General features: G+C 36.1%; 1 protein-coding gene across 1 annotated transcript; it reads right to left on the reverse strand.

The window, feature by feature from the left end:
- Nucleotides 1-1,549: 1,549 nt before the first annotated feature.
- On the reverse strand, nt 1,550-2,643 carry LOC114370400. Its single transcript, XM_028327745.1, has 3 exons — nt 2,552-2,643; nt 2,221-2,336; nt 1,550-1,728 (listed from the first exon to the last, which is right to left on the reverse strand). The coding sequence occupies exons 1-3, from the start codon at nt 2,641-2,643 to the stop codon at nt 1,550-1,552; spliced, it is 387 nt and encodes a 128-aa protein (XP_028183546.1).
- Between the last annotated feature and the right edge of the window lie 10,733 nt (nt 2,644-13,376).

The following is a 13,376-nucleotide window of genomic DNA, read 5'->3' on the forward strand; positions in this document are numbered from 1 at the left end:
TGCAAATGTCAAGGATAATAGCAGCAGTGTGTCCACAGAACATTTTGCCATGAAGACTAAGCAAGCAGAAGCTGAGACATCACTTTTCCCTCATGTCTCTCTCTTTGTCTCTTATTTTTTTATATACATACAGTAATATACAATAGATAGGAAACCTAATAAAGCATTAAATAAAATTTATCTATAAATAGATATAAATTTGGTGATGGTGCTATTGCCTTTGGGGTAGGAGGAGTTTTTGCTGGGGCTTTTGGTGCTGCTGCAGGTGCTGGTGAAATGGCCATGGTGGTGGAGAAAAGGAGTAGGAAGAGTGAGAAGGAGAAAATAGTTGCTTGCTTCATCTTCCAGTTGCCAAGTCAAGCCCTTTGGATGGCTTTGATGATTCTGGATGAATGTGAATGATTGGAATGCAAGGTTCTTGCAATTTGTGTTTGATGAGTGGCATGTGTGAAGGAGATGGGTTATATAGAGGCCAAGGAAATGATAGGATGGTGAAATGTTATGGCTGTGAAATTTGTTAGTTGTGGAGTTTGAGGGTATATCACATCTATCATGCAGAACTAGGATCTTCTATCTAATTATTATTAGGATGAATGATGGGTACATATTGTGGTGAGAATGATAAAGCTTTGCTCCTAATTCCTAAAAAAAATTCCCTCTACCTAGCATGATGTACGGTACAGGTAATGCACCACTGATTATTGTAGTGGTGAGGGAGGATTATTTAGTTGGGAGGGAGAATGAAAAGTATTGTCTGTGAACTCTGTCTATATGTAGGTTAAGTACTAACATCTGAAAAAAATGATATGCCCAAATTCATTAAGACCCCCTGCCCTTAGTTTTGTATTATATAATTCAATAAAGTAATTTTAATGTTAGAAGGGGAGATAGATTTGCTTGAATTATGAATTTTTTAACTGCACAGCCAGCAATTGTTTCTAAAACTATAGGGGACCGTAGAATATTAGTCTATTGTATTATTTGTGAGCTGTATTTTGACCGTAGCTGACACCCATATGCGTTTTTTTTTTGCCATTTTTGTCCCCTAGATTCGATCCTATCCATTCTGTGTAATATTCAGGCTATACATTCCTCTGCATAACCAATGATTAACTAATGAAAAAGTGGTCCTTCACTCAACAATTGTCTTAGATTTTGTCCCTCCCTTTGTTACTTTTTATTTCATTTCATGGAGCTCTACTGATACTGTGTGGTGCCAAACATGGTTGACAATTGAGTCAATACCCAAGAGCCTACTCAAAATCCATCGAGTCCTTATTATGTACATCCCAATAGCTAAAGTTTATGACTTCACCTAGTCTGTATCCTTTAAAGAAGCAAGTCATGTCTAAAAACATTTTCTTCTCAAATTCCTGTAAACTATCATAGCTTACTCTTAGGATTTCCTGAATATTTTTATGAGGAATTCTTTCATAAGCATCTAATGCTGACTTCCAATCCAGCTCTGTTTTACCACATAAAATGGAACCTATTATTTCCAGTGATAATGGAAGGCCATTTGAATGTTGTATTACTCTATTTGCAATGTCTATATAACTAGGATTAACTTGTTTCCTCTGAAGGCCCTCCAGTTGAACAATTCAAGGGCTTCTTCATGATTTAGTTCTTCTACTTCATAGGCTCTTTCAACACCATGAACATGCAGCAGATGTATATCTGTAGTTGTGATAGTAATTCTGCTTCCAAAACCAAACCAATCTAGTCCACCTGCAAGATGTTCTAATTGAACCAACTTGTCAACATCATCCAAAACCAAAAGAATTTTCTTTTTACAGAGCCTGCTTTTAATTATTGGAATTCCGTCTAATTTTTAGAGTAATTTATACTCTCCTCCCTTGAGCTTTGTCTGTATAACATAAAACCCTAAATTTTCTCCAATATTACACTACACCCCATTTGTAGTGGCTAACTAAAAGGGATGCTAATAACTATCAATTAAATATGAGTACCATTATCTGGATGGAAATGATGACAGGGACCAAACTGATTTGTTGTTTACCATTATTTGGGCAATTTGGTATAGATGGAATATTGCTTGGTTGTTTCCTGTTTCAAAATCAAAGATTTGACTGGAAAAATGTATTAGACAAAGCTTTTTAGTCACTGCCTCTTCCTAGACAGCGCCAAAACCATCAATCGAATTAAGAACATATGTTGCTGGGAACTACATGGCTGCTATTATAACAATGTGGTACATACATGTTTTAGCTCGTTTTGTTACAGCAAGCACGGACAACCTCCTAGGCATCCTTGCTATCCCAAAAGGCCAGGATACCATAATCAAGCATCCAATGGAGTTGCTGCCAACAACATCACTGCAAATGCAGTCCATGAAGCAACAAAAAACAATGGAAATGAGGAAGATTCTTTTGGACTAAGTTTGAATATCACACCAACACAATATCAAAGTTTAATTGCTTCATTATAATTTTGACTAGTGTTACAATATATATATATATATATATATATATATATATATAAGTCAAAATTATATAACTTAGGGAGTTGGCACCAATTCGAGCAACCATACCTAGTAACATAAGCAATTAACTTCATATCTTCCTTTGGAGTCCAAGTACCTTTCCTCATTCCACTTTTGTCACAAGACGGTGTTCTCACCATTTTTGTGAAAAAGAAAAACAAATGTACTCGAACTCACTTGAATGTTTCAATGTTTGTGTTTGCTTTTGAATGTTATTGCACAACTATTCAAACTTACACCTTATGGTATGATTCATTATTGTAGGTGGTTATTGAGTTCTTTATTGGATATGATTATTGCTATGTTTTTGGACCGTGCTGCTCATTATCATAGGTACAAATATTTGTTACCAATTAATGTTTTTATTACTTGTTCACTGCCATTAATGACAACTAATATATGCTATGCAAATTATGTTCATGATGAGTAAACCTTAGATTCCCGTTTGAGATTGAATATAATGATTCTTGCAGACAGTTTGCATTAATCATCGTATTCAATCTTGAATTGTCCGTTTGAAAAATTTGGGGAGACTAATATTTTTATGGTAGATTCATGCATTAAGGTTAACATTATTTTGTTTAATTTGATGAAATTTTGGTATAATGCATTTCTAGTTGTTCTCTAAGTGCATAATTGATTATCGGGGAGTTAATCTCACTGATTTCATGTCGTGTACTTGGAGACCAATGCGAAATGCTGTCAAAATTTTGTCAAATTTAACAAAATAGAATCAACTTTGACGTATGAAGCTAGCATAAAAAAAATATCTTCCTGAATGGGATAAGGCCACACCTATAATAAAAAAGTGAGATTTTCATGCATCGGATAACTTTGTGAGTATCACGGAGTTATTATTTAGATGGATCGAAGTTGGATGAACAAAAGTCGCATGAGTCCTACATATGAGGAAGGCGTAGAAGAGTTCTTGCAATTTGCCTCCAAAAGAAGTTGATTGAATGAGGATAGAAATTTTTTTTGTCCTTGTATAAATGGTTTAAATGGGAGACGACAAATATTGGACAACATACGAGAGCATCTATTGTGTGATGGGATTAAGAAGAATTATACAACGTGGATATGACATGGTGAATTGACAGGCATGCAGAGTGGGTCCCAATCTGAACCGTTTGATGTAGAAAAGGGAGATCGCTTGGAGGATATGATTCGTGACCTTGGACAAAAGTCTTTTCAGCAAGCACATGCCCCTATGTATGATACATTGCAAAGTGATTCAAAGAAGTCTTTGTATTCGGGGTGCAAAAATTCCTTGATGATGTTGTCAACGGTGTTAAGTCTAGTTAATGTCAAGGCCAGATATGGGTGGAGTGACAAAAGCTTTAGTTCACTATTTCAAGTAGTGCACGATATGCTTCCAGAGGACAACATGTTGCCTAAAAGTTACTATTAGGCCAAGAAGATATTGTGTTCGATGGGTATGGAGTATCAGAAGATTCATGTTTGCCCGAATGATTGCATACTGTACAGACATGAATTTCAAGAAATTTCCAAATGTCCTAAGTGTGGGGTATCACAGTACAAAGTGAAGGATGATGACGAGTGTAGTAGTGACGAAAACTCAAAGAAGGGCCACCCAACGAAGGTGTTGTGGTATCTTCCCATCATTCCAAGGTTTAAGCGTCTGTTTGCTAATGGAGATGACGCAAAAGACCTTACATGGCATGCAAATGAGAGAAACTGCGATGGAATGCTCTGTCAATGTTTATCTAAGTCCATTGATTGAAGACTTGACAAAGTTATGGGATGAAGGGGTTTTAGTGTTTGATGAGTTTCGGAATGAGACTTTTCAAAGGCGTGCAATGCTTTTTTGTACCATTAATGACTTTCCAGCATATGGGAATTTGAGCAGTTACAGTGTTAAGGGCCATTGTGCATATCTGTGAAGAAGACACAAGTTACATACAACTGAAACATGGTAGGAAAATAATGTACATTAGGCATCGATGTTTTCTAAAACCTCATCACCCTTACAAGCGATTGAAAAAACATTTAATGGAAGTCCAGAGCATGAACTATGCCGATACCGTTAACTGGTGATCAGGTCTTCCAGCGGGTTAAACATCTTAATACTATATTTGGAAAAACCCAAAAGAAGGAAAAAAGTAAGACTTGCACATGGAAGAAGAGGTCGATTTTCTTTGATCTTCCGTACTGGTCTGATCTGGACGTTAGACATTGTATTGATGTTATGCATATGGAGAAAAATGTATGTGATAGTGTCATTGGGACGCTCCTTAACATTCAAGGCAAGATGAAAGATGGTTTGAATACTCATCAAGATCTTGCTAAGATGGGTATACGATCGCAGTTGCTTCCAATGTCTGATGGTAAGAAAATATACTTGCCTCCAGCTTGTCATACTTTGTCCAGAAAATAGAATATTAGTTTTTGTCAGTGTCTGCACCGGGTCAAAGTCCAACAAGGATACTCTTCAAATATAAAGAGTCTTGTGCAGTTGAAGGATCTTAAGTTGGTAGGGTTAAAGTCTCACGATTTTCACGTCTTGATGCAACAATTGTTAATCGTGGCCATACAAGACATTTTGTCTAACAAAGTCAGGTTTGCCATAACTCGGGTGTACTTTTTCTTCAATGCCATATGTAGCAAAGTCCTTGATCCTGTGAAGTTAGATGAGCTACAAAACAAGGCTACTATTATAATGTGTTAGTTGGAGATGTATTTTCCTCCTGCTTTCTTTGACATCATGGTTCACTTAATTGTTCATCTGGTCAGAGAAGTCAGATGTTGTGGTCCTTTTTATTTGCGGTGGATGTACACGGTTGAGCAATACATGGAGATCTTAAAAGGGTGTACCAAGAATCTACATCGTCTGGAAGCATTTATTGTTGAAAGGTACATTGCAGAAGAAGCCATTGAATTTTGTTCAGAGTACATTGAAAATGCTTAACCTGTTGGACTTCCCGAGTCTCGGCATGATGAAATAGTGGGAGGCAAGGGTTCAAGAGGATTGAATGTTATCACTCCAACTGTAGAAGATTTGCCACAAGCTCATTTGTATGTGTTGAATAACAGTAATGAAGTTTTGCCATACATACTTCGCCATGAAGGTTTAGTGAAGGAAAGTAATCCAAAAATGTCAAAGAACAGGGTCTTGAAAAAGCATAACAAGACTTTCCTAGATTGGTTTAAAGATACAATCTTTGTTGATGATAATGCTTTTGAAACGTAAGGAAAACTTGCAGATGGGCTTAAAAGAAATGTTATAACTTGGCAAGGATACAATATAAACAAGTATTCCTTCTATACAAAAGTGCAAGACGAGAAAAGCACAATGCAAAATAGTGAGGTCATCCTAAGGGCTGAATCTCAACACTTTGCTAGTGTACATGATGATAATCCCCGTGTAGCTTTCATCCCTTACTTTGGGTTCATTGAAAAAATTTGGGAGCTTAACTATATCAAATTTATTGTCTGTGTTTTCAAATGTAAATGGGTTGACAGCAACACTTGTGTGCGGACTGATGATGTAGGATTTACGTTGGTATATCTAAAGAAACTCGCTTACCAGAATAACCCTTTCAACATGGCAGAACAAGCTAAATAGCTATTTTATGTTCAAGACCCTTGTGATGAAAGGTGGTTAGTGGTTCTTCACAGGAAAAAAATTGGCATTAATGTTGAAGATGATGATTCATACATTGATACTTATGTTAGTCCTTTGTCCACACAAATGTTTCCTAACATCGTCGGAGAAGAAGCTGACGATGTTCATGTTAATCGTAATGATCCTGATGAAGAAGGATTAATTAACATCATCTAATGTAATTTTCTTATTATGTATTTCATTTAAGTCCATTCATTTACATAAGTTATTTAGTTTTGTGATAATGTTAATTAACTAATGTTTTCTTCTTTGCAGGCAAATGGCTACACCGCCCAACTCTCATCCTCCTCCTCCTCCTACTAGTACAACATTGCATTTGCCGTCTACCTTGAAGCGGACAAGAAAGGCCACACGCCTAAGATCCCTGGAGACTAGACCAGTTGGGGCAGAGAAACCCCCAGTCCATGTGGATCCTGCTACCGGGAAAGCGGACGGTCCCTACAGAAAGAAGTTAAGAACATATTTGGGGATCATCACTCGTGATAAGGTGGATGTGACATACGAGATTTGGAAGCAAGTCCCTGCTGATTAGAAGGATTTGATATGAGAGGATATTCAGGTATTTTAGTTTTCATGTTGCATATTGTTTGTTAACTAAAAATTAGAATTTAGTAACAATGAAACGCAATTTTTTGTTTGTCAGGCTGAATTTGATATCCTTAAAGCATCTAATGTAAGGACAAAAAAGAAAATACTTCAGACTGTAGGGGAGCGGTGGAGATAGTTTAAGTCTGATTTGACGTCCAAATGGGCACTTGCAGTCGACAAGGGCAGTGTCGACGACACTGTGTGTGAAAAGTACGACATTAGCAAGGAGAAGTGAGCCCAATTTTGTCAGACCCGCAAAGACCCTTCGTGGGAGGTAAGTTTGTGATTTTCATTGTTTTAAATAGTAGATTCACTTTCTGTTATACTTTGTAATGATAACTTTCAATACTGTTAATTTCTACAGGATGTGTGAAAGAAGGCATAGGCCATCCAGAAACAAAACACTACCCCTCACGTATTGTCTCGTAGGGATTATGAATATTTAGAAAATAAGTTGATGGATGAGAAGAGAAAAAAAAACTGGAGGAAGCTGCTCAATCCAGAAGCACTGACACCGTGATTGATTCTTCATCCCTCATCAGACGACACGTGAAGTGGAAGATGGCCCGCATGAAGAAAATTGGTCAAATGACGTCTGAGGCAGCAAAGGAAATTACTGAGAAGATTGTAAGTCACTTTCAATTAATAATTGTAATTATTTATATTTATTGTGTGATTGAGTAAACCAATAAATGTATTCTTTACAGGATTCGTTTGAGGAGGAGGCCTCACAGGGTTCATTTGTCGCCCATGGACGTCAGGATGTACTGACTGTTGCTATTGGGCGACCAGAACACCCTGGTCGTATGGGTGCTGCTGGAGTCGGTGTCATGATTGTAACATCCCAATTTTTGTAATCTAGATTAAAAAGGATTGTTATTTATAAATAAATAGAGTTTTAGAAAAATGATGAGATTTTATAAATAAATAAATAAGGAGATATAATTATTAATTAAAATAATGATTTGAGAGAAAATAAAAAGGGTATTTCATTTATTTGTTTGATAGAAAATAAAATAGAGTTTGTTTTTATAAAATAAATAAATATAGAGCAAATAATAGGCTGAATACCCTAGGTATAAATAGTTATGTTAATTCAGGTGTCTCTTTTTGGCCTCATTTTCGTTTTTCCCCTTCTCCTCTCAAAACTCTTTTTTTTCCGCAGTCCACCTAACCTGTCTTAGAAAAATGACTATCTCGGACTCGTTCACCGTTGGATTGTCGTGAAATTGGAGTACCACGTTCGCAACCCAATTTCGAACATTCTCACCGTTGGAAATTTTAAAATCATATCTGAGCTTAGAGGAAAACCCTTCGCATTGTAGCATTTTAATTTCCCGCAGAAACCCAAAACTGTCTCGGTAAAACTAAGATTTCGGTTTCGTTAACCGTTGGATTTTCATGAAATTTGGATATGTTGTTCGAAATTCAATTGCGCACACTTCCACCGTTGGGATTTTTGAGACAATATTTGTGGAGGGAGAAAAAGGAATCGCATGAAGATAGTATAAGTGGAGGTTTCAATCTCTTCTCCGTTTCTCTGACGTTTGGGAATTCTTTTGAAGCAGTCGGACGAATAACTGAAGGAATCTCAGGGAACCGCTAGAGATGTTACTATCGCTGGCTGAAGACACGTGAGTCCGCTCAGAGGTAAGGGATGAGTTTATCGCAATTGAGGGTTAGAATGAACATGTGTAAGGATCCTTAGAGAACTAAATTTGGGTTTATTTTTGGATATTTATTGAATTATAATTTTCCCTTTATGATTATAAATATAATATTATTGTGTTCTATGTAGCAATTGATGTCCTTATGAAAATTGATTGATAAACTTGAGTGCTCTTGATGTCTTTGTGTTTAACCCATGATTTTGATATAATTGTGAGAAACTATTTCAGGGGTTTTACACCCCATGTTGTGATAAAATCTTTTATATAAATTGTTACGTTGAGGTTATGAGATGATGATTCAAATTGTGAGTATAAGATAAATTGAACATGTGACAGATGATGAAATACATGTGCATTGAGATGAGATGTGTGTATTGAGTTGTGAACTATGAACTGTGCAATGCAATCACACAATTGTAAGACCCTTTAAGGGCGACGAGTATTGTGATGGGATCCACTATGGGAACCCAACGGGTTAAAATGACTTTGAAAACAATTGAGTAAATGTGTGTATTGCATAGTTCATAGGTAAAGTGTATATGATTCATGAGATGTGATAACATGTTAAATTGAGATTATATCATTGTGATGGAGATTAAGTGTATGTGATAAATTGAGTATGTATATGATTGAGATACATATGTTCATTGAGTTGTGAACTATGAATTGTACAATCACACGACCATAAGTCCCTTTAAGGACGACGAGTTAATGCTAAGTCCCTTTTAGGGCGACGAGTTGATGCTAAGTCCCTTTTTGGGCGACGAGTTAATGTTAAGTCTCTTTAAGGGCGACGAGTTAATGATACGACCCTTAAAGGGCGACGAGTTAAAATTATTTTGAGAACAATTGAGGAGTTGTGTGTTTTGTACAGTTCATAGATAGAGTCTGTGTGCTAAAATGTTTTCTGGGTTGGACCTGAATCAGGAGGGAGAGGCCCTGACAGACTCTTCGGAGTGTAGGCCTTGGGGGTCACACGGTTTGAGTGCTCCTTTAAGCCTATATTGATCACATATGGTTGGAGCATTCTTGCAAAACGCTGTGACCCTGACTGGTCTCCCTATGATATTACCTAGTAAGAGTGACTTGACTTATTATTGTGTGGTTTGTCTTGTCATGTACTCCTAGGCGCCCGACGAGGTTTTTCACTGACATGGTACCACATTGCATATAGGTTTGAGTCTTAACATAACTGTCGCATACGCTTGCTAATTGTTTATTATGAAATTGATGTGTTATTATGTCTTGATCGGAGTGTGTGATTTCTGTGTATAGTGATTGATGATTGAAAGGTATGGTTGATGGATGAAAAGTGTGATTGATGAATGACAAAGTGATGAAATAATGTGAGATATGCCAAGTAAATTATATTTGGCTACTATATGTTGTGTTGTTTCTCTCTAGTAGTTAGAAATGTGATAACTCACTCCCGGTTTGCTGTTTGTGTTTGGATCCTGTGATGATCTTGAACTTTGTGTTCGGGGGAGTAGATGAATAGGTGGATGACTATGAAGAACCTCATGCTAGAGGACACGCGAACACCACGCTCTGATAGGATGTGACATTAGGATATAGGTTCTATATTAATTGTATGAGACTTAGATGACCTTCTTTGAGTCGAGATGACTTTATTATTTATTTGGACAAGTTTGAATATGATGTAGAAGAAAGTGAATGTGAGCCTTTTACCCATTTGAAAAGCTTGTAGTTAAAAATGTTTTAAAAATACTTTTAATTAATATTTGAATTTTTATTCCTTTATTAATATATATGTGAGGGGTAGAGGGTGTCACAATGATCAAATAATACTTTGGACCGGCTCCAAGGAATTTCCATATGTCTACCTCCATGGCCCTCGAAAACCTAGAGCAGCTGACGCAACAAATCAGGGACCAGCTGGAGGAGTCGATCACAGAAAAAGTAACTCAACAGCTAATGTTTTCCTTCAGCCACATGCAATCCCAGTTTCAGTCACAGATACAATCACAAGGACTCGCACTGCCTCCTGAGCCTGAGGTTGGTCCTTTAGCTGCTCGTGTCAGCATAAATGAGAGTTATGTTGATTCCTCAGGGAACGATCGACACACGGGTGACTCAAACAAATGCGGGTTGTACATCAAAGACAATCCTCCCTGCCTGGTTTCCCTAGGAAGACTTTATGAGGGATCCACAACCGTTCACAACATTCATTTGTTGCATGATCAAATCAAGGTTGGTGTTGAGGGGGTTAGAGATGCAGATGCTCTCATTCCTGTACCCACTAAAGAGGTTAAGTGAGTGGGGCTGGCACTTAACACCTTCATTGCTTGGCCGACACATCTTGTCAAGCGTTTATCAGAACAGGTATTTCAGTGTCATTAAATTCTTCTTTTTTCAATTAAAGTGTTCACTGTAATTAAATTATGTTAATTAACTATGTTGGATAAACAGGGAGTTGTGGGACCCGTGAAACCTGCAGATAGGCCGGATCATGATGTCGATGATCCTTTATATCTGATGACATTGACCATCCCACAGCTTTTTCTGAAGTCGTTGCAGGTTATGTGGGATGCTACTATGTTTGGGGTGTTTAATGAGAACTTCCCCTTGTACATAAAGCATGAAGATCTGTCTGAAATAGCACACGATGGTCAATGTCTCAGCATCTCTGTTATACAGTTGTGGATTCTGTAAGTCAGTTTACATTATTCTTTATTACCTAACTTATTGTTTTAAATTCATACATAATTTACTTTATATGTTAACAATAATAGGCATATGACTGAGACAAGTATGCGAGCAGGGAATGCCGATGTGTATGGATTCCATGAGCCACAGTTCATCCAGAGATCTGGACAATCGCAATTTGAATCAGAAAGTTACATCAAGAACTGAATGCAGAATTCAAAGTGGGATGTGTACCTAGGAGCCTACCTGAATGGGTAAGTTAAACTAAACAAATGAATTTAAATAATGTATAATAGTATAACAACCTATATTGGTCTCCACTGCAGTGCACATTGGTAAATGGTCGTCATTTTGCCTAAGGAAAATGTTGTCATCTGGTTTTGTTCGTTGTATAATAGGCCAGACAATTACCTCAAAGGAATAATTAACAGATCAGTGTTGTTTTTCAATACATTTTCATTAGCATTAGTCGGGAACATCAATATTTTAATTGTACAATAAGCATCCATGTTTGTATTCAACAGTGCTTTGAAAGGACTTGACGATACTCCACAAAGTAAATCCAAATCTACTGCTAGGTGAATTGTTGTTAAAATAAGTCATTTAAACAATGCTTCTACTTATATTTTAGTATTGTGTAGACTAATTTGTACTTAACATTGAATATCTAAATTTCATAATGTATTTAGTGTAATAGACAAAAAGGAAGAACTGAGTGTGGATATTACGTCATGCACTGGATGTCAACTATAATCTTAGGAAGTTTCAAGAATAATTGGGAAATGGTAATTGTTTAATTCAAACAAATTTGATTTTGTTATGATTGGAATTATATTATTAACTTATGTTTTATTTTATCATACAGTATTTCAATGATGCTAGACCATTAGAACCAGAGAGATTGAAGGTGTTTCGCATCTAGTAAAGTATTATTTGAAAGTTAAAAATGAAACTTAGGATGTTTAGGCAATTTTGTAATTGTAGTTTACTTGCTTTACATTTTTTACAATTCATGTCTCCTTAACATTAAATATTCTTTTAATTCATAGTTATTAATAAATTTCTCATGAAATTTCTGGTAAAAACTATTTCAAAACAGAGTGAAAATTATACATGTTGTGTGGTCTGATTTAAAATTTGTAGGTTAATTTTTGGATTTATTGAAAAAACAGACAACATATTAAAAAAATTCATAAAAACAACATCGATTTTTTATAAAATCGGTGTTAACTGACACTAACAACATCAGTTTTTGAAAAAACCAATGTTAATCTAAAGATATATAGCTTTTTTTATAATTTTTATTATATAATATTGGTTATTTAAATAATTGATATTGTATTTTTACATTAACATCAGTTTTGGAAAACTGATATTAATGATAATACTTTCAACATCGGTTAGTAACCGATGTTGAAAGTCTTAAATAATCGATATAAAAACCCTATTTTCTAGTAGTGCATATCATGTCACACGCACAATATATATATATATATATTAACAATATTGTTTCGCAACCTATAAAACATACATCGTATATCCAGAAAAAAAAACATAACCTTTCCAAACTACCAACAAAAAAATAAATGATTTTCGCATGCGTCTTCTTCGTGACTCTAGTATATTAGGGATGAAGTCATTATAACCTTATATGTTAGCCACAAAGGACACCACCATTTATGCTAACATGGCTATCTTATTTTATTTTTTTACAACAAGGGAGTATTCCTACACCACTTGCAGAGGATACTTCTTCAAACAAGTTTGTTATACACCACAACATGCAATGAGAACTTTAACATGCATGCATGTATTTTGGGATTCCTTTCCCTGTCTATAGGCTGCATGAGGCTACCTTGCTCAACAGTGTCGAACACCGTATATACTAAGCATGTGTCTGAACTAGTCCTTTGGCAACATCAACAGTGTCGATCAGTGTCTTTGCCAAAACAGAAGAAGATGTGTGAGAGGATGTTGCCGCAGAAGTTCTTACGTCAAAAAGGTAAACAAATTAGGGATTGTAACCGCTACATTGTTGATGCATTAAAGATTGACCTTCGAAATATGATCGATCTAAAGAAACAATTGGAGATGGAGAATGCCATTTTCAAGAACCAACGCTAAATGGGTAAGCCAAAAGGAGCAACGTCTGACTTTTTGTAACACTCTTATGCTCCAGCACCAACTACGCTTTTTAGAATTTTTTTTTTGAACTACACACTATGCTTATTTTACTATTATGCTACATGTGCATGCCCTAAGATTAGTGAATCTTTTTTTTTCTTCATCATCTAATGCCTTG

The sequence above is a fragment of the Glycine soja genome, chromosome 10 (assembly GCF_004193775.1).
Source record: "Glycine soja cultivar W05 chromosome 10, ASM419377v2, whole genome shotgun sequence".
NCBI classification, from domain to species: Eukaryota; Viridiplantae; Streptophyta; class Magnoliopsida; order Fabales; family Fabaceae; genus Glycine; species Glycine soja.

Coding starts and splice junctions, on each gene's coding strand:
- LOC114370400 (XM_028327745.1), bottom strand. CDS start 2,643: ATGGTGAGAACACCGTCTTGTGACAAAAGTGGAATGAGGAAAGGTACT. Junction 2,337..2,551: donor TTAATTGCTTATGTTACTAG/GTATGGTTGCTC, acceptor CTGCATTTGCAG/TGATGTTGTTGGCAGCAACT. Junction 1,729..2,220: donor AACAAAACGAGCTAAAACAT/GTATGTACCACA, acceptor AACATCTTGCAG/GTGGACTAGATTGGTTTGGT.